Source organism: Schistocerca serialis, chromosome 3 (genome assembly GCF_023864345.2).
Source record: "Schistocerca serialis cubense isolate TAMUIC-IGC-003099 chromosome 3, iqSchSeri2.2, whole genome shotgun sequence".
Taxonomy (NCBI): Eukaryota; Metazoa; Arthropoda; class Insecta; order Orthoptera; family Acrididae; genus Schistocerca; species Schistocerca serialis.
Genome location: NC_064640.1, coordinates 327,328,433 through 327,351,461, shown reverse-complemented (window position 1 = coordinate 327,351,461; position 23,029 = coordinate 327,328,433). Strand labels below are relative to the sequence as shown.

General features: G+C 42.9%; 1 protein-coding gene across 2 annotated transcripts in view; it reads right to left on the bottom strand.

Annotated features, from left to right (window-relative positions):
- Positions 1–20,626, bottom strand: part of LOC126471606 (protein Wnt-16-like) — an 803,254-nt gene extending 782,628 nt beyond the window's left edge. For both annotated transcript variants that reach the window (XM_050099842.1, XM_050099843.1), the window contains exon 1: positions 20,532–20,626. In XM_050099842.1, coding sequence (XP_049955799.1) covers positions 20,532–20,584 — 53 coding nt within the window. In that variant the 5' untranslated portion in view covers positions 20,585–20,626. The remainder of the gene's footprint in view (positions 1–20,531) is intronic.
- Positions 20,627–23,029: the final 2,403 nt, after the last annotated feature.

The following is a 23,029-nucleotide window of genomic DNA, read 5'->3' as shown; positions in this document are numbered from 1 at the left end:
AGTCTCGTGATGTGAACACTGGGCTTATTTGTGGTGAAATTTGGTGCCAATATTACATCATTAACCCCCCTTACATCTCACATGAACTTCTGAGCTGTGGCCTCTATTTCGCACGGATCGTGAAGTGTCGCTAAGCCCGATGATGACGTCTCAGAGCACGACGCTTTAGCACCATTACAGAGGAACATTATAGGCACCTTTGAGATAAATTTGAAACTACACCGCCGCAATGGGCAACAAATACGGGATTCGAGAAAGTGATCATTTCATTGTGTAGCGCAGTGTAGAAAGGTCATTTTCTATTTGCAAATATGTTCTATGAGATAACACAAGAGTTTAAGTGAAGAATATTATGAGATATTGGTTCTTGGTTACTGCTTTAGGAGGGAATAGAAATATAGAACTGAATTTTAACAACGCGTATATATATTGTTTTTCTGTCTCATTATACATATTTTGTGATACGATATTGAATGAAACTATGCATGTTTTACGATTTGATAGTGTCTCAAAATTCGGGCTCTAATGATAATAATTTGATTGCTTGCGATTATGACGCCTAAGAAGCTTCCATCACTTGTAACATTGTACAGATTTTGTTCCTAGTTTTGTTTCAGGTGTGCCTAAACGCCATGAGAGTACTCGGTGAACATATTTTAAAAATTCACCATATATACTGTCCCTTTGTGAACTGCACTTCCAGCGAACCCTTTTGTATTACTAAAGCTTTATCTCGCATTCTCTTCTTATCGAGTTTTAAACCGCTTAAGCGGACGGTCCTTGCGCTTCTTGTGGACCGAAGTTTAGTGCAGCGCTGCGCATTATAACTTGCAGTACCATGAAGGCGACATGCAAAAAACGTCAAATTGACATGAAATATTCTGCTTGCTTGGATGTTTGAATGATTAGCATTTCCACGCAGCTAGACAAAGCTGGAAGAAATTGCACTATCTATCTATAGTTTCTGTATAACTGAAAATTACGCCGTGGTTTAGACATTCAGTAATCGCATTTGAATGTTGGCTGTTTATGAGAAGATCGTGTTATTGCTCCTGTAAGAAGTGGACACTACTTCCAACAAGTCCCAGAATTCCTCAGCGGCAGGATCGTTGGCTATCAACTCTGGTTGCTCTTTGCGCGACATTACATTGCTCGCTCGAACGTGCAGGATGCGACAGCCAAGCATGTACCTTGAGTCACGAAACTGACTTTCTTGCAACAAGGCAAGTATCCATGACGTCTGGAACTTCATGGACTTTCTGCACGTTGATCGTAGTCGCGGGCCGGCCGGAGTGGCAAAGCGGTTCTAGGCGCTTCAGTCTGGAGCCGCGAGACCGCTACGGTCGCAGATTCGAATCTTGCCTCAGGCATGGATGTGTGTGATGTCCTTAGGTTAGTTAGGTTTAAGTAGTTTTAAGTTCTAGGGGACTGATGACCTCAGATGTTAAGTCCCATAGTGCTCAGAGCCATTTGAAACATTTTCGTTGTCGCGGTAGAAGAGAGATGCGCACCATCGGTGATGCACTCAACCACAGGAGTGACACCAAGTCTTTTTTTTTTCAGACGCATCCCTATTCTACACACAACATCGCAGTGGACATGCCTTTTTGTGCAGGCCTGGAGCCAAATAGACGTTGCGGAAATTGCACTCGTTGTTGTTGGTTGTTGTTTCGGGGAAGAGATCAAACAGCGAGGCCATCGGTCTCATCGTATTAGGGAAGGACGGGGAAGGAAGTCGGCCGTGCCCTTTCAAAGGAACCATCCTGGCATTTGCCTGGAGCGATTTAGGGAAATCACGGGAAACCTAAATCAGGATGGCCGGACGCGGGATTGAACCGTCGTCATCCCGAATGCGAGTCCAGTGTGCTAACCACTGCGAAACTGCACTCGCCATCGTCATACACGCACATCTGGTAAGATGGTATAGCGGGCCACTGGGTACACAAGATTATCACCTCCGGTTCGCATAACTGCTAATTTGGACAGCAGCCATTGCATTTCTTACGTGTTAAAGCCGGTGGCTGTGTCATATCTTCGAGGTCTCCATGACATTACAATTCAAAAAGATAACGGAACTGTATTTATAGGTGTCGTGTTTATTCTTTCCGACATGTCCGAAAGAACAGATACCACACACATAAATACATTGAAGTTCAAATGGTTCAAATGGCTCTGAGCACTATGGGACTTAACTGCTGTGGTCATCAGTCCCCTAGAACTTAGAACTACTTAAACCTAACTAACCTAAGGACATCACACACATCCATGCCCGAGGCAGGATTCGAACCTGCGACCGTAGCGGCCACGCGGCTCCAGACTGTAGCGCCTAGAACCGCACGGCCACTCCGGCCGGCTACATTGAAGTGCCAAAGAAACTGGTACAGGTAAGCGTATTCAAAAACAAAGGTATATAAACAGGCAGAATACGGTTCTGCGGTCAGCAACGAATATAAGACCACAAGTGTCTGGTCCAGTTGTCAGATCGGTTACTGCTGTTACAATGGCAGGTTATCAAGATTTAAGTGAGTCTGAACATGGTGTTATAGTCGGCGCACGAGCGATGGGACACAGCATCTCCGAGGGAGCGATGAAGTGGAGATTTTCCCGTACGACTATTTCACGAGTGTAGCGTGACTATCACGAATCAGGTAAAACATCAAATCTCCGACATCGCTGCGGCCGGAAAAAGATGCTGCAAGAACGGGAACAACGACAACTCAAGAGAATCATTCAACGTGACAGAAGTGCAACCCTTCCACAAATTGCTGCAGATTTCAAAGATGGGCCATCAGCAAGTATCAGCTTGCGAACCATTCAACGAAACATCTTCGATATGGGGATTCGGAGCCGAAGGCCCACGCGTGTACCCTTGTTGACTGAGCGACACAAAGAATTACGCCTCGCCTGGGCCAGTCAACACCGACATTGGACTGTTGATGACTGGAAACATGTTTTCTGGTCAGACGAGTCTCATTTCAAATTGTATTGAGTGGATGGATGTGTACGGGTATAGAGACAACGTCATGCATACATAGACCCTGCATGTCAGCAGTGGACTGTTCAAGCTGGTGGAGGCTCTGTAATGGTGTGGGGCGTATGCAGTTGGAGTGATATTGGACTCCTGATACGTCTATATACGACTCTGACAGGTGACACGTACGTAAGCATCGTGCCTGATCACCTGCATCCATTCATGTCCATTGGCCGGCCGAAGTGGCCGTGCGGTTAAAAGGTGCTGCAGTCTGGAACCGCAAGACCGCTACGGTCGCAGGTTCGAATCCTGCCTCGGGCATGGATGTTTGTGATGTCCTTAGGTTAGTTAGGTTTAACTGGTTCTAAGTTCCAGGGGACTAATGACCTCAGCAGTTGAGTCCCATAGTGCTCAGAGCCATTTGAACCATTTTTGAACCATGTCCATTGAGTATTCCGACAGACTTGGGCAATTCCACACCATACACATAGTAGCTCCAGGAACACTCTTCTGTGTTTAAACACTTCAGCTGTCCACCAAGCTCCCCAGACATGAACATTATTGATCATATCTAGGATGCCTTGCAACGTGCTGTTCAGAAGAGATTTCCAGTCTCTCGCAGTCTAACTGATTTATGGACAGCACTGCAGTATTCATGGTGTCGATTGCCTCCAGCACCACTTCAGACACTATTCGAGTCCATGCCACGTCGTTTTGCGGCACTTCTGCGTGAATGCGAGGACCCTACGCGATATTAGGCAGGTGTAGTTTTTTTGGCTCTTCAGTATATATGCTCCTTGGAAGGAAATAATGGGACCCTGAATGCGAATCCACTCTGTTCTATCTCTTGCTGGAATCTGGTGGGGCTGCGAGCAATGACAATAATGCACTCGGGACACTACGTATGTAGTGTGTGACATATGGGAATTTGGACTGGAGGGGAAGTGTGGTCTGATAGCCGGAGTGATTAAGGCTACCGCTCGCGATAAGCGGTAAAGCCAGGGTCCTATCTTGGTCCGGCACAAATTTTAAATTGTTACTATTGTACACTCCTGGAAATTGAAATAAGAACACCGTGAATTCATTGTCCCAGGAAGGGGAAACTTTATTGACACATTCCTGGGGTCAGATACATCACATGATCACACTGACAGAACCACAGGCACATAGACACAGGCAACAGAGCATGCACAATGTCGGCACTAGTACAGTGTATATCCACCTTTCGCAGCAATGCAGGCTGCTATTCTCCCATGGAGACGATCGTAGAGATGCTGGATGTAGTCCTGTGGAACGGCTTGCCATGCCATTTCCACCTGGCGCCTCAGTTGGACCAGCGTTCGTGCTGGACGTGCAGACCGCGTGAGACGACGCTTCATCCAGTCCCAAACATGCTCAATGGGGGACAGATCCGGAGATCTTGCTGGCCAGGGTAGTTGACTTACACCTTCTAGAGCACGTTGGGTGGCACGGGATACATGCGGACGTGCATTGTCCTGTTGTAACAGCAAGTTCCCTTGCCGGTCTAGGAATGGTAGAACGATGGGTTCGATGACGGTTTGGATGTACCGTGCACTATTCAGTGTCCCCTCGACGATCACCAGTGGTGTACGGCCAGTGTAGGAGATCGCTCCCCACACCATGATGCCGGGTGTTGGCCCTGTGTGCCTCGGTCATATGCAGTCCTGATTGTGGCGCTCACCTGCACGGCGCCAAACACGCATACGACCATCATTGGCACCAAGGCAGAAGCGATTCTCATCGCTGAAGACGACACGTCTCCATTCGTCCCTCCATTCACGCCTGTCGCGACACCACTGGAGGCGGGCTGCACGATGTAGGGGCGTGAGCGGAAGACGGCCTAACGGTGTGCGGGACCGTAGCCCAGCTTCATGGAGACGGTTGCGAATGGTCCTCGCCGATACCCCAGGAGCAACAGTGTCCCTAATGTGCTGGGAAGTAGCGGTGCGGTCCCCTACGGCACTGCGTAGGATCCTACGGTCTTGGCGTGCATCCGTGCGTCGCTGCGGTCCAGTCCCAGGTCGACGGGCACGTGCACCTTCCGCCGACCACTGGCGACAACATCGATGTACTGTGGACACCTCAAGCCCCACGTGTTGAGCAATTCGGCGGTACGTCCACCCGGCCTCCCGCATGCCCACTATACGCCCTCGCTCAAAGTCCGTCAACTGCACATACGGTTCACGTCCACGCTGTCGCGGCATGCTACCAGTGTTAAAGACTGCGATGGAGCTCCGTATGCCACGGCAAACTGGCTGACACTGACGGCGACGGTGCACAAATGCTGCGCAGCTAGCGCCAATCGACGGCCAACACCGCGGTTCCTGGTGTGTCCGCTGTGCCGTGCGTGTGATCATTGCTTGTACAGCCCTCTCGCAGTGTCCGGAGCAAGTATGGTGGGTCTGACACACCGGTGTCAATGTGTTCTTTTTTCCATTTCCAGGAGTGTATTTATTTCAATGTCCGATTGGAGCTGATGTCGGAATTTCTCTTTCATCATGTAAAAAACCAAATGCTGCCCGTTCTGTCCTGACCTACCTCGATACAAAGGAGATTCGATTATAGCCTTGGCAAGCTACTTCTCTAGACCTCTCAAGCATTGTAGACATATAGCCATGGGTTGCCGAGAGCCTGACACGCCACTACTCACAGCAACAGTATGAACTCTGGCATAGAGTTGAGGCAGCATGGTGTTAAATACCTGTAACTATCAACCACCCTCAGGTCTACCTGAAGCCTAGCTATATTAGAGTCATTGTTGCTGCTAGAGGTGATAGTGAAGTACGTAACAGCCAAAACTTACAACAGGGCGAGGAACAGCCTTACAGTGAAGTGTGGTTTAGGAGCGCAAGACTTTGAGTCTTGCAGGAGAAGGCAAGAAGCATTACAATCAGATGGATCCTTGCGTCGGAACATAAAGCCATACTTTAATGGAGTGTGGTCAATATATCAATGCATTAGAAACCTTCGTCTTGACTTCACAAGAGTGAGAGGGAAGACTGAGGTTTAGTGCGTGGTTTACTATGTGGCGCACTGGTATCCTGTCCCTTATCCTTGGTTTCATTTTATTTGAGGGCTGATCAGGAATGTCCTCTCGATCCGTCTCACGTGGTGTTTATTCCAACAGCAGCTATAAAAATGAATCTGTATCTAGACAGGGCCTTGGATACCTGAGTAAGTCTGATACAAATGACAAGCGACGAGCGCCACGGAGCCTGATGGCCATCTATTGTATTGCATCAAAAGCCATCCTCGGGATTCAGGGGGTTAGGCCGAAGTTCCCACTGCCTCTGAAACACAACTTTCTCGCATAAAGGGGTGGTGAAAGTTGCAGAGCTTACGGTTCTAAGGAATGGCATCTCCGAGCAGCACCCCAGAGCTGTGACCTTGCGATCGTTAATGCCATGTAGTTCAGCAGCAGCAATTATGTATGTTGAAGTTTTGCTTCAGAATGTTGAACAACGGAAGGACACATGCAGAGTACGGTATCGCATCAGTTCTCTTAAAAGGAGAAGACATTTACACACATTAAATACCATAAGGATGGAAAAGTACGCAGCCACGCAGAATACAGAAAAAAGGTGTTAATTATATGTGAAATAACCTTTGAAATACGTCTATTATTAATATGGTATGTATAGTTTACTTTGTGATTTTAGCTACTGAAATCATTTTGGATTCCTCCTAACAGCCATTCTGAAGGGATTTTCAACATTGCATACGTTTGGTCTGAAACAGTTCTGGCAAAAGTATTATGATAGAATGTAGGCCTACACGGCCGTATTTGCGTTATTGGTGACATTTGGTTTATGGGCATGGGCTAATGCTGGAGACGATTCAGAGGATTTAAAGACTCAGGAAGATGTTACAGACTCAATCAAGCTCAGTACGTCGAACTGGACCATGATTTTATGAGCATAAATCAAATATGAGGAATAACACAAAAGTATTAAGGGTTCAATATCAAAACATACGACCCCTTCATTTCTTATATAAAGATGTATGGCAGCATTTAATGTATGGACCTACAATGATGAGCGTAAACGTTACTACCATTTGTTTAATAACGTGTTGGTTCACCTTTGGGGCGAAATACAGCAGCGATCCTGCGTGGCATGGATTCGACAGGACCTTGGTACGTTTCCGAGGTATTTAGTACCAAATGTCTATTCACATCTCACGCAATTCCCGCCAATTACGGACCGGTGGAATAGGGGCACGTAGCTCGTACTCGACAGTGTCCAAGACGCCTTACATCGGCTTCATAACAGGCGATTCGGTGTCCAAACCTCAAGGTGACTTCACTATTATCTTTCTCAAACAACTGTTGAACGATTCTGGTCTTGTGAGACGGACAGCTATTTTTCCGTCGGTAAAACATCAAGCATGAAGGGATGTGGTGGTCTACAGCAGTGTTCGTGTAATCTACAGCTGTCATAACGGCTCCGGTTACTACCACAGGTACCACGGAATATCAGGTGAATGTCCACGGTACCATAATACTGGTCTCTCCAGCCTTCGTCTATAGAGCGGTGCATGTTTTGTGCGCAGACGTTGGACTAGGATGACTGTGTTACTGGACACAACCGTCGAACAGGTGTAAAAAGAAACGTGATTCATCTGATCAGGTGGCGAGTTTAAACGACCCACGGTCCAGTCTTGATAGTTTCTTGAACACTGAAATCGTGATGAACGATGTCATTGGATCAGTATGGGAACATGTAACGACCGTCTGCTGTGGAGAGCCATGTTTAGCAATGAGCGCTGAACGGTGTGCTCTGAAACCCTTGTGCCCGCACCAGCAATGGACTCTGTCGTCATATCTGCTACACATCACCACCTAGCCTTCTTTGCAGAGTGGGAGAGCCTCGGGCTTCCAGGTTCTGTGGTGAAGTGTGGACGTCCAACACCGTCGTTCACCACTTTCCGTAGAGGCTCATAAGCAGTAACAGGCGAACAGCAGACCATTCGCTGTATTAGAGGTACTCATTCTCAGGGGCCGTCTCATAACAATGCGTCCTTCGTCAAAGTCACTTAAGTCAGTGGATTTCCCCGTCTGCTTCCCGGCCGGGATAGACACTAGAATGATTACCCATTCGTCTCTACTACGCTGGTATACTTTCCTTACCGCATCACGTGCCTGCATTGCCACAAGGTGGCGCTCAGTCTCGTGGTGGGCAGTGAAAAAAAGATTTAGTTACCTTTGACACACTTCTTTGCCACAGAATTGCTTGATAAGTTGCAACTGTTATTCACTATTAATAATCATATGGTTCACAGACTGCAGTGAAATGTTCCACATTTGAATGAATAGCCATTTTGTCTCATTAATGTCTATTACATGAATGAGTTTAATGCATCTAAAAAGCCTCACAACGCTGTTGTGTATTGGGAAAACAGGTTGTTAGAAAATTAATATAAATTGCAAGAAGCCTGACTGGTGATCAGCGATTGATACGACTGGAAAATGACCCTCAACTTAGTAGACGAAAAGGGTCAGTATCGTTTGCCTACACGGTTGGTAGTCACTTGCAATCGTCAGATTTAAAGTGAAATGACCGCATTAATCTAGTGGTGGGAAAAAATAAATTTCAGTGTGAGTTCTATCGAAAGAATACAATGTAAGTAGAATTTACTGAAGGATGAGATCGTATGCAAAACTGTCGTTCTACCGACTCTTGGTACTGATTGTCGCCTGAAAAGTCTTATAAAGATGAGATACAGAAAATTCAAGGAACAGTAACTGAAAGTGGGAGACTCCATGAGATAGTCGTTGCGCACAATGCACGGTGTGTGTGTGTGTGTGTGTGTGTGTGTGTGCACGAGCGCGCTCGCGTGCGTGCACGCGCGTTTGCGTGTGTTTACAGTTAATCAGTTAATCGAATGCTTAGGTAATGACAACATTTGTCATTTTCTGCAGTATCTTACAACTATTATGTAAAGAAATCATAAATCCGCAGATCGGTTCGAACGCTGCAGGCTTTATTGGGGAATTTATAGTACAGGTAATACATCCTCGCCTTATTCCTATAGCTGAAATAGCCCAACCACGCAGAAACAGAAGAAGTTCTAAGGAATAATCCGAAACACGACCTTCCGTGGCATTTTAACATACACAAGTCACTAAAAATCGTGAAAGTCACGATAAACGCAATTAGAAATCTAGGACCTGCCAGATGGCCGCCCTTGAACTCTAAACATATGATAAAACACTTACACATTGAACTTTAGGATAAAAAGAAAGTATAAAAATTAAACGCTGAGCTAAAGTAGCGGTCATGGTATTACTGGAGAGAATACATGAAAGCCCGATGATGTTGTCATCCACTTGTGGTATGTATTAGAAACATAGCAGCTGTTACTTTTCATGGCTGTAATAGCAAGAAATAAATTAGTTTAATAATTGACTTTATGGGATATGTGCTCGTTTTTTCTATCCATGCGATCTAAATATTGCTTCATTATTGTGGGCAATAGGGCGAAAACCTCAACGTGACCGACTCCTCGACATAAAGGATGACCAATAAATGATTTTTATGTTGTAGATTCTCCAGACGGGTGATTACACCAACGTTCGTAAAACTGCAATGTACAGGAATAATGGCTAGAACGATTCTATGTTCGAATTATGTGTAGAATGTTGTGACTTGGCAAGACAGCCAAGCCACTATGAGAGGAAGCCGAAGGCACGCGTTTAAGCTCACGCAGGCTGGCGTGAGGTCTGGAACAGTTAAAGGAATAGAGACTAGCAAAAAAGGTACGTAGCTTCTGGAATACTTAACTTTAATCCATAATTGGTGAACATCGGTCAGACGGTACATGCATCACAAGATAAATAGCAAATGATAATGGCGCCTTGCTAGGTCGTAGCAAATGACGTAGCTGAAGGCTATGCTAACTGTGGTGTCACCGCCAGACACCACACTTGCTAGGTGGTAGCTTAAATCGGCCGCGGTCCATTTAGTACATGTCGGACCCGCGTGTCGCCACTGTGTAATCGCAGACCTAGCGCCACCACCAAGGCAGGTCTCGTGATACGAGAGAGCACTCGCCCCAGTTGTACGAGAACCTAGCTACCGACCAGATGTACGAAGCCTTTCTCTCTCATTAGCCGAGAGACAGAATAGCCATCAGCTAAGTTAATGGCTACGAACTAGCAAGGCGCCATTAGCCATACAGTGATTGTACTTAAAGTCTCCTGTGTATCGTCAAGATCGATGTACCACAATGATTGAGTAAAGTTAAGTATTAAACCTGCTCCGTACTTTTCTTCCTAACATTAATTACGTATCCTGTTCCAGTACTTCACGCCCGTCTGCGTTAGTCTAGCGTGCCTTTTCAGCCATCTCAACTTCACGGTGTCGGCCCAGCTACCGACACAACACTAACTATCGTCTCGGCAGATGAGAGCGTAATTTGTTAGTGAACCATCGCTATCAAAGTCGGCTGTACAACTGGGGCGAGTGCTAGGAAGTCTTTCTAGACCTGCCGTGTGGCGGCGCTCGGTCTGCAATCACTGATAGTGGCGACACACGGGTCCGACGTATACTAACGGACCGCGGCCGATTTAAAGGCTACCACCTAGCAAGTGTGGTGTCTGGCGGAGACACCACATAGAATAGTGAAGTAATAGATTGTAGATGTTTAAGATTACAGATATACGGCGTACATGCAAGTACAGTAACGTATTGTGTTGTGTGACCTAATACGTCGGTTTACGCCAATCTTAGTCAGAGAGCTGTCACATTAAGCGGACACATGAAATCAAGTGCCGACGTGCATGACAGATGTCAAACGATGCGCCGGCATGCTCATGACTTCACGGTAGAGTGATCAGCTTGCTGCTGTAATACCATGAAATATTTGTTCATACGCGTCATACTTATACGGCAGCGATGCGCGTGTGAAACCAGTAGCTAGAAGCGACGAGCGTCATGACCATCACATTGCCTCGACGCTGGATCGTTGCAACGGATGGGGACCTTCTGTGTCGATGGTTCGACGCTGTCTCCTGTGCTTCTGACTGCTGGAAATAGATTCCAGCGAGTCAGTTTACAGTGTACAGAAACCAGAGAACTTATACCCTTCTCGATTATGTCCCACGTTAGATTGTTCTGCAGTGATGGTTGCATATATGTTACAAATTACTGCGGTAAACGAAGTCTTACTGATTACACCGAAGAATCGGGCAAGGAATAACTTGTGACATTTAATCCAAATGCGATGACCTCAAATTCAGACCTAGAAGACAAAGGCCAATAAATTAAAAAAAGTGTGATCATTTACAGCTCTTTAATCCCAATCCTTTGGTACTATTTTGTACTTCACCCATGATATACGGTACATTTTATTCGTAATTCTCGGTATTACAATTTTCACAAACCTTAGTGAAGCTTCATATTTCCAAGCAAGTTAAAATTGTGCAGCGGACTGGTACTTAATGTTGAACTACCTGTTTTTACAAAGCTCACGAGTGCCTGGGAAGATACAGGATATTTCATGGCATACGAAATATTCACAGCGGTAGAATAAACGTTACAAACATCATACAAGCATCCAGTGTAATAGGAATGGAATAATACCTCTTCGTTGATGTGAAATTCAGCATATTTACGGAGATTAATTCCGTCCATAGTGTACAAATGAAACTACCTCAGTTCTGACTGTATCAACGGCTTCCACACAACGCTGGTTGACGATTCGACGAAATGCCAGACATCACTGTTAAGAAACGTTTTAAGTTGCATTATGTTCTAAAAGCTCTGTGCCGTGTTATCAAAAGTGATAGTTTCTTAACATATACGGAAAACAGCTGTCTCAGAGCGACTACATATATAGTTTTCATGGAATATGTGCTCCTTTAATGACAGGAATTGGTACAAATTGTTGATCTGATAGTTCTAGCTACGTATAAAACAGATTAATTCACTGCACCCAAACGATGTATCGCTCGCTTAATTTCCTATCAGATTTTCATGTGAGTCGATGGATACGGGACAAATATTGGATAGGAAAGGCAACCACGAGAGTGCGAAATTTTGGTTTCTACTATGAACAATCCAGTCCTCTTAAAAGCCTTGCAATACTATGTTAAAACCGTTGTCGCATTAGTACGAAAAGACGTAAATAAAAAGTGTTGATAGTTAGATTACTGACTTTAATTTGAAAGATGTAAATTTTTATTCATTTCAAATCTGTAAATGCATCAATAAACAATTTTTGTTCTCTTACATTTTCCTAACTTTTTTGTAGCGGAATATTCAGCCAGTACAGTCTTCATACGTCTCGACTACTACACTTACTCTACATGCTGTAAGTCTTCAAAACTGCGTGGAAAATCAGTTTACAGGCGTTTGCACAGTTCCTGATTGAGTCCTACTCAGATACTAGGATAGGAAATTTGAGGATAGATAATGATTAGAAGCCTGAACAAGTCACTTTTTCTCGCTATTTATTTACGCACGTACATCCAACTGTTCTCCATAGTTATTTGCGCTTATAGTTCTCTGATATATTCAATGTCAGATAAAATATGTATGAAATCAGGTATATGTACACGTTTACATTTAAACGTGCCGCACCTTACTGAGGAGTATGCATATATTGCGTTGAGAAAACAGAGCGATACTTCATGCGGTATCTAAAGTATACTTCAGGTCATATAAAAGAATATGGTATAGTTTTAATATTTTGCAACGAATGTGGAAGGGATACGGTTGCAGCCCTTCCACATTGAGCGATTTAGTTAAATAAATTAGACTTAAAGTATCTGGTGGTCGTTCTTCGTCGTAAAATAGTTACACAGTCCGACATCAGGCCTAACTACCGTGTGCTGCTGGATGCACTAGACACACTAACACGGTACCCCACGCAAGCAGCCTTGTCATTCAACGTGATCTTGGCTGAGGTGCAATAAATTGTACTCGTACAAGAATGGCGGCACAAAATCTCCGATTCCTCTTTCGTTAAAACAACACTGCTAAACTAGAGCAAAGTCCTATTAAACATTCACGGATCTGACAGAGTAACGCGTGAAGTTTTACGATCTCTATACGAATCGTCTTTTGTACGGATACAGATTTCTCTGCGATTTATCTTGACTGAAAACATATCTGCGTCCTACTTGCTGCATTTCTGAAAAGAAGTCACAGTTGACAATAAATAACTGGCTAAGCACCTGTGTGACTGATTTTGTAAACGGTTATCAGATTCAGATGATGTGTGTACAGTAAAGCATATGACATGCCATGGAGACCAAATAACATGCCAGTTTCTTGTTCCGTGTAACACTGAACAACTGCTGCTGTTGGCTGTAACAATTATTTTAGTTTTTTATTTTATCTTTCTTAGCACCAATAACAAACTTAAATATTTCCAGGTAGTTCAGCATTAAGTACCAGTCCGTTGCACAATTTTAACTTGCTTGAAAATATGAAGCTTCACTTAGGTTTGTGAAAATTGTAATACCGAGAATTACGAATAAAATGTACCGTATATCATGGGTGAAGTACAAAATAGTACCAAATGATTGGGATTAAAGAGCTGTAAATGATCACACTTTTTTTATTTTATTGGCATTTGTCTTCTAGGTCTGAATTTGAGGTCATCGCATTTGGATTAAATGTCACAAGTTATTCCTTGCCCGATTCTTCGGCGTAATCAGTAAGACTTCGTTTATATCATGCAGAATAATCCTACCATCTTCATTAAATATTTAATTGCTGGGAATAGTACAAATATCTGTAGCGTGTAGCGTTTTGTCACAGATGACGCGAAAGAAAATGTACAACACCTTCAGACCAAACCCCAAAAAGCGCTGGTAGAAAAAAACATCAAAAGTGATTTCGGGTGAGAGAAAGCTGGAGCCTTTCCAGTAAAAGTACTGCTCACGAAACCTCTTTTTACGTGATGGTTAAGAAGAATATTCTCACACTTGATGAAAAAGAATAATTTTTTTACAGACGTGAGTAGTCGCAAAGTAATAGAAAGGTACGTTCCAGAGGCATTGAATGTGGTTACGAGATTGCACTGTCTTTTAAGCAAATTACTTAACTGCACGTGAAAAATTCAGTCTGCAATTAACAACTGAATGCCACTAGGAATTCTACTGGTTTGATAGCAATTACTCTAATAGATTCCCAATCGATTCCAAGTTTTTTAGCGTTTAATGTAATTTTTAAAATGAAAATATTTCGTGAATTCGGGACAACGGCAAGCTGCCTTGTGGTGCTTCCATAGCAAACTATATGAGTTTGTTTACAGCTCGTGCGAAGGTTTGAAGTCTTTCTTTTATAACTTTAAATCAAGTTTTTTCTCCTCACCTGCACACATGAATGTGACTTCTGCTCAAAAAATTTTATTTCAGCATTTCATAATAATGTCAAAATACTACACACATGAAATTGGAACGCTAGTTATAAAAAAGTGAAGTATAGTCATACTTTTGCGGTAAATGTAAACATATTTGCTTCACTCGTTAACATATCCTTAGGCTCATTAGTCTTATCTACATGCTCGTTTATGGAAAAGTGAGGTTTTGTGCTCTACAAACGATCAAGACCTATTTTCTCGCCGAAGCAGAATTAATTACGGGTTCATTAGCACTTACTTTCAGACAACTATGAGTGTGTATTTTACATTCACTGATTTATTTTGCTGATTTTGGTACTCCTTCCTTATCTTAAAGCCAATAAGGTTTTGAAGAAACAAGAACATCGATATGGAGTCGCAGGTGATATCTGAAGACGTCGGGTGCCCATGTGACAACTATGATACTGCTTCTTGCCTCAAACTGTAACCACTGTCATTTTCTTCAGGACGTTACTAATGACTAAAGTCAATTATCTACAACACTTTTTTTGCTTAAGGTTTCTTTTTCTCATGGTAATAATAAGTTTAATATAATGTTGCATCTCTTTTACTACTGTTTTTCCACTACGTTAGCAATATTGTGCAGAGAGCTCTGGCTTATATATTCAGCGTTTCATCACAGTGTATCAAAATATCCTTATTTCATCGAAGTAAACTTACGGTCATCTGAAACACGGAGAAATGCGGCCCATTTTCTGAAAATATTTGGTTATCCTGCCAATCAAAAATTCGGTGCTCGATGCCTGGTCTGTTCTTCCGTGGTATGTATTTGCTTCACTAGCAACTATTAGATGGCACCGTCGCTCAGATTCTATGATAAGCTATAGGGAACCCCTCTCTCCCATAACTGCCTTTGCTAATCAGTCCAGAAGGTGAAACGATCATGCATACAACAGTACTATGATGGGTAAACCAATTTTCTGGTTGATGTCCGCTTTATCTACATCTTACTCCATAAGCCATCGTACGCTATGAGGTACAACGTATGTGTCCCATTTCTTCCCAATTTCCATTCTATTCGAAGCTGCCTCGCAGGAAGACTGTCGATACTCTTTGCATGAAACCTAACGTTTCTAACTTTTAGTGTCGAGGTCCTTACGTATGTTGCCACAAAAGGCCCTACGGAAAATGCAGACCAATGGGTAAGATTGAACTGACATTTCATCCTACTAAATTTCTTATGATAGATTTTCGTTCTCATGCATCAGTAGTTTATAAGGTAAACTATATATCAGAAGATACTCGTCTTCATGGTCCAGCTCGTAAATTCTTACTTTACAAAAGGTCTTATCACCTATCTTAGATAACTTAGTAACTTAGCTAACTTACGCCAAAGTGTTAAACCTAAACTGTGGGACATTGACAAGCAACCTTGGTAATGATACATTACCAGCTTGCAACAATCAGACAATTTCAGTAACAAGCTATGGTTAGCCTTCGTAAATGAGTTCCAGTTTCATTACTAAAAAGGAAAAAATTATCATATTTTTATTTCGGAATTTAAGAAGCATTCTATCATTGATCTGCAGAAACTTTTCACAATAAGGCGCAAAGAAGAGAAACAGTTGCAAATGTACTCAAAAGACACTGTTTATAAAGTCACTGAAAATACTGTTGTAGAAACCGATTTTACTCGACAACTATGGGGATAAGGGTAGCTAATCGCAGCAGATTATGATACACCTACGAATGAACGTTTGTTTTCCCTACTGCCATTATCAGATGTCAGCACTTTACCAGTCTGGAAAGTGAAATAAGAATACTAAACACAGTCTTTGCTATTTATTTATGCATCGCTGAAGAAAAGAATCATAAGTATAGACTCATAGCTCGCACAACTACACGTCTACGAAAAGAAGTTACGTACATCATTATTTTCAAATATGGGCAAATCGATCAGAACCATGGGACGCGGAAAAGTAATATACCTAACAGTTCATTAGGTAAACACTAAATCAAAATGAAAGAAAAGTATTTTTGGTTTTGATAGAATGCTTTTTAACCAACATCAATTTTGGTCCATTTAACTCATCTCCACTCATTTTTGATTCGTTGTATTTACAATCTCACACATAACTCATTTGTTTGTTTCTTATTTTTGTAGGCAATTATATGTATCTGCATGTCTGTCACGAAATATGAAATATTCAAATGCAATTAGAAGTTCGGGAGTTCAACTTCTGGCAGACCAGCACCAGAATTTGATATAAGAAATATTCTTCCACTCAAGTTAAAAGAGCATTAATATTTGCAATTACAGTGACTGTAGGAAAAGTGTATTAAACACTGAATTTTAGCCGAATTTTGAAGAAAGAATGTTATGACTCAGCGTGTATGAACATGTGAAACAACTGATACAGAGCATTTTGTGTTAACAGACTACATATTTTTGTCTTGTGAATTGTGAAGAAAGTTTCGACACTAGATCAAGACATTTCTCGTAGAAAAATGCAAGCGTGCTACGTCATCTATCGCTCAATGAAGTTGGTGCAACTCAATAATGATTTGCCCACTTGTGCTTTATTTTTCAACCGATTTCACAAACTTCTAATCAGAATTGTATTACAGAAAGGTCGGGTAAACATAAAAATACTAAACCGACATGTTCCCGAGACGAGAAAGCTGTATAGTGCTAGAAAAATTGTTTTTTTGTTCGAGTATTCTCCTTCCTAAACGTAACCATAAACTATGCAGTGGATTGTGGAGTATGTATGTATAAGTTGAAGTTCTAATCATTGGATCATTTGTCAATGACGGACAGGTTGTATGAAACACGGTAAAGCCACTGTTTACGGGTTTCTCCTTCTATACAACTAGACTGATGTATTCAGTACAGCGAAAATTCAACCTTAGTTTGGTATAATATTGGTTTGTTAACTTATGCCATCATCTAAGAAAATAAGACAATGATTGAGTAGTAAGCTAATATGCAACACTTTAGGTGTCTAATTTTTACTCTGCTATCAATTTTATGAGGAAGGGAACATGGAAAAGATAAACAAAATAGTCGTAGGTATCCAAAACGGATTTGTGTATGGCACCCACACGTATAAGCGTAAGTGCTGAACTTACGAGAACGCTTCGGGGAACCAAATTCTCTACATGTCCTGATATTACCGAGAGAACTTCATGGTACCCTCCGCCACACACCGTCAGGTGGCTTGCTGAGTATGGACGTAGATGTAGATATACAAAAGTCTGTGACGTATTATCGATTTAAATCAGAAGTGACTGACTGAAAATATTAAATCAGGTAAAAAAATAGGTAACGTTATTACAATGTACGTGCCAAAATTAAGCGATTTGTACGTATCATTTAAAACTTGTCTGCATATGTTTTCTTGAGTTAAACCAAATTCCCTGTAATCTTTATTACGTGCCAAAGAAATCCTTATACGTTGTATTATGAATTAAGATTCCATTTAATTTACATAAGATTCAACAATCCCAGTGGAAAGATTATGTGAAGTTCTTAAATTTATTTTTTCTGGACAGCTTATTTTCTTCAAAGGAACAATTTATACGTCATTCTGAGTCATTCACTTGATTTAAGTAAGTACACGATGATGAGAACCAAATCTGCATAATTATTTCTGACAATAACACAACTTCAGACACATTCGATTCTTTCATATATATATATATATATATATATATATATATATATATATATATATATATTAATAAATAGGACCTATTTATTTTTATTTGTGAAGTGCTGAGTGTCAGTTACCTAGTGGGGCGCTTTTAGCAACAGGTTCATGAACCATCACATGCTTGTGCAAGGGAGGTCCAGAAAACTTCATTTTTACTTGTCAATGAACATATAACTGAAATAGACTAAGCGCATTTCGGTGTTTTAACCCTCCGAGCAACAGAATGGTAAGGATTTTTCGGTGCCTGAATGCTGCGGGCAAGTTCCACACGAGTGCCCACACGGATAATGGAAGGTTCGTGTACACTTCCGCACGGATCTGTGATCGGGCATTGACGAGCAGAAATTCTGAAAACTGGAATTTTATCTCCGAGAAACACTGCACGTTGTCGATGCCTGCACGTTTTGCTCTCAGACAGAAGTTTGTGGCATTAAGCTACGGTACTCTTTCACCAGTTGTTCTGTATTTTACAACTGTAAAACAATATTATTATACGTTACTGTTACGTACGAATGCGGAAATTTCTCTCAAATTTTTTAAGCGTAATAAGGAGTTTTGGGGGCGAGCTGTAGAAATGTCAGTTAATAATTTTTCAATTTTATTTCTTTATCTCCATTTTTACGCAATAGACAATATCTATGTTTCGTGGCAGTGTATAACACTGAGATATAAAGCAGGTAAGTAGTTAGAATTCGCAGTAGATCTCTGAGCAACTGACGGTGAGGAATCACAATGAAACTGAATTAAAACGAAATTTCCCGGGAAGTTATCGAAAACCACCGCACCAGTTGGTGTTGCTGTGTAAGAACCAAATGGGATGAAAGAGATGTCGTAACAACAAACACGACAACCTAGAATTTGTGTTCTGCCGTAAGTGACATGACGTTACGTGGACGTCGGGGAGTCATAGCTAAGCCATAAGATTATTTGTATAAGGCATGTAACATCAGTTTCTGAAGTGTATGTTAAAGTACCCGCCTTCCTACGTCGAAAACGGAGCGTAATGCGTGTCGACGTCTCACATTATCAAAAATCAACCTACAGCATTTTATAAAATAAATTGGAGAGGATACCGACATGTGGTGGCGATCTTCAAAAAAGTAACAGAGGCAGTGTGTGGACGACTCCCGAGACGCATACAAATGCTGTTACGGTCTCCTGTAAGTGTCATCCACAGTTACCCGAAATATTGTGTGGCAAGTTACGACTTTTGGTATCTTAAGCAGGTTCTACGTATCGTGTCTCTTCCACGGCCGCCTCAGAGCTTTCGCATTAATAATCTTAGTATGAGGAAAAAACCAGACCCGTCGCTACGAACGGGGTAATCCTTTCGTGGTAATAAAATGCTTCTTAGCGTACGCCAGGTTGCGAATCCGTGGAATGCGACAGCTGCTCCGAGCCACGAATTGCGATGCGATGTTCAACTATTTAGTTGCAATTCTGTTTGCCAGATTCTCGTTTAATCGTGGGTTTTTCCCTCTGAGTTTTATTACTTGTTTTTATTTAGTCCTACCAATAAAAGGTTTTTTGTTAGAACGAAATAGTATTATTTCGTCGTGTATTTTAAGGGTAAAATGACAAACAGATCATCCACTTAGCTAAATTAGCTTTATGTTAGTACTACGCATTTTAGAGCAAATTTACAGTATACACTTTGACAAAGAAAAATCTTTAGTGTTGATTATTTGACAAATGAAGCTAAATTTGCGTGCGCTGTTGCAAATCGACTGCAGCACAGTTTGAATCCTCGTAAGTAAACGTATTAATACGTAAGAAGAAACACGACTTATATCAACGACTTGTACAAGAAAAACAAAAGAAGTAGGCACATTCAAAATTGTCATCTCCAGGTCATAGTATCGGTTCAGAGCATTTTCGTTTGGCAAAGTCGTAAAACATGTCGAAATAACAGATATCTTAATTAGAGCAGGATTACTGACGCATAAACGATAAAGTACATGACCTTTAAATGTCTCATGCACTCTTCTTTGGAGCGAATATACAAAATAGGAGCAATAAATTAACAGTGTTGAGTAACAGTGCCTTAACAGGGGCTGCTGGTCTCATTTAATAAGCCAGTTTAACCATTGGTATAAAATATGTGTATCGCTGCACAGGTAAGTATTATGTTGCAATAGTGAACTTTACAGTATAAGTTTGTGATAATATTTAGATAAGCTCCTTACGAAACATGTACGGACATTTGTCGTTTGTCTTGTCAGCTTAGCATGCAGAGTTTCGAAAAGCAGACGCTGCTACTTTCGCTGATACAGTGAGAACGCGGAGAGCCCACGAGGTGCAGCGCCTACGTTTGAGCGTGCCGCGCCGCAGGCCCTTCCGTGCAGACGCTGGACCCTTCCAGTGCGTCGCGTTTCCGCTACTTTTGACGTTTCCAGTCGCCGGACGAAAGGTAAATTTCGCCAGAGAGACGAAAAAAAACCTGCCGCGGCCTAAAAAGGTGAGGAAAAGGCAACGGCGAACGGAAAGGAGGCTGCACGAGCTTCCGTACTTACATCCAGTTGGCGGAGACTTGGCGCAGCAGGAGCACGATGACGGCCACGAGCATGATCGCTCAGTGTCTCATGTTAGTCCCCGACGGGCCAGGCCCAGCTCACTGCGAGCGCGCGCCGCGGTCGCGGCCGCCGCCGCCGGCTTCCCCCACCCCTGCGCCGCACCGCCTGCCGCCATTGGCTGGCCTCGGCCCCCTCCCCGGCGGGCCGCTACGCTTCATTAGTGCCAGTGCGGTGCGCAGACGCGCTAACAAAAGCCACGCGGGACCTTTCAAACGCGCTCCCGCTTCAGCCGCCTCTCCGTTGCTTTCCCCGGTCGCACTCGCACCCCGAGACGGCACCACCGGACCTTCCCGAATTTCCGATGCCATATCGAAATTTCTTATTTACATCGATGCAGCATAAATGTCGCTTCGGTTGCTACACTAGCCGTGCGGTAACATTCCATTCACCGCCTGATGCATAGCGTATTTCACTCAGTTTGCAAGTTCCTTAGAGAGATTGAAGTGTCACATCAATGACCTATACTCCCCGGCGGAAGATTCGAGTAGCATCGAGGTGACACAAACTCCGATGCGAGAGCACACTTGGCGCCCACAGGTGGGACAAGGGTATACCACACTAAAACAGTGGTTCGTCGGAGGCGATTGTCTACATCCTCGTTTCGCAGCGGAGCTGTTGACCCAGGTGCCGTCATGGAACTTGCTGCCACCCTTGACGACTTTTCTCCAGCTTCTGTGGCCTTCGGCAAGCTCTTAAGATTTATCGCAGTCAATATTAAATGTGTTCGTATCGCTTCTGAAGCAACGTTGAAAGCGCAAAGCAGCTCTTCCATGGTGTCCCTTGGCATGTGCTACCTCACTAAGTAGTGTGTGTCGAGGAAGACGGGAGTGGTCCACAGTATGTAAGTGGCGGCGACACTCAGTTGATTTGCGGCATTCAGGACCATGTCAGTTGTCACATGGTCCTTCCTAGTTACGCGTAGAATGTTACACATGCTCCGTAGATGAAAGGCATGAAATGTATTCGCAGTAGTGAATATGGAAAATCATCAGCTGTATAATGGAATGACGACAATGAATTTTGTGCCTGATCGGGACTCGAAACCGGATTTCCCGCTTACCGTAAACGATCGCATTACCATTAGGCTATCCGAGCACGTTTTATGGCCAGCCCCAAATATACATATGTCGTCAATTCGTCAACCATGTTCCTGTAACGTGTACTCGCACATCCATTATCTATATTCCCATACAGGGTATACACTTTAATTGAAAGTCGCTTGCTCGGTGTCGTGGATAAATACGATTTTGCAGCGTCTGTGTTGTTCAGAAGCACGATGCAGTTGTTCTTCGGACACGAATGCATTAACAACACAGGCACTCCAATATCGTATCGCAGACGAAAAGCGTTGAGCTTACATTCTTGTTTGGCATATCATGCCCAGGTCTCAGCACTATACAAGTGGGTGCTCAGCACGCATGCATGATAGACGAACATTTTTGTGGTCACCGTAAGGTATTTTTTGGCCCGTAATCTTTCGAGGAGCTTTCCAAAAGTGTTCACGGAACTGCGAATTTTTGCATTTATTTTATCATCTGCAGAAAGACCTTCTGACGCTGCCGAACCGAGGTAGCAGAATTTTTCGACTACATTCTACAAGGAGTCATCTGATCTTGTGACAGGCATATTTGTATCCTTGAGCCATTATACTGTATAAGTATACTGCCTTAGAAAAACACAGTGAACCTCTTGTAATTTTTTATTATCTATTTCAGCCTCAGATCATACAAAAGGTATCATTACCGGTTTCGACCTAGTACTAAGCCATCATCAGATGATAGTTGGCCCTGATGGTCTAGTGGTAATGGGCGTGTCTGGAAACAGAGGTTGTGGGAGCGAATCCCAATCGGAACACGGAAATTTTCGTTCTGCTTTTAATCTAGCCGTCACCTCTCAGTGATTTGAGCAGTCGCTGGGAACGACACTTTAGGTCCCCTTTACTCCACTGGAGAACTGCGGAAGATTAGGGACACCCAAGTAGCCGAAATGGTGTCAAATTGGAACACTTCCACTCGGCTACAGAACCATATGAAATTATTACTGTTATTATTATTATCAGATGAATTAAATTCTTTGCATTGTAACGAGTTGAAACCGGTAATGGTACAAGTTCTACTACCTGAGACAGAATATGTAATAAAAAAGATGATATTTGCTTTAAATCGAGCGCTGTCCCTATCGCAAGCTACGACAAACCCGAGAATTAGCGTTTCCATGTCTGAAGAATGTGATTTCAAGTACAGTCACTCACCTTAATGAACATTTGAGATATTCTCTAAACGTGTTAACTGTTGTGGATTGGAAAGAGAGCCAACCCACTATGAGAGGAAGCCGAAAGGCACTCGTTTTAGCTCACGCAGGCTGGTGTGAGGTCTGGAACAGGTCAAGGAATTAGACTAGCAAAAAAGTACGTAGCTGCTGGAATACTTAACTTTAAT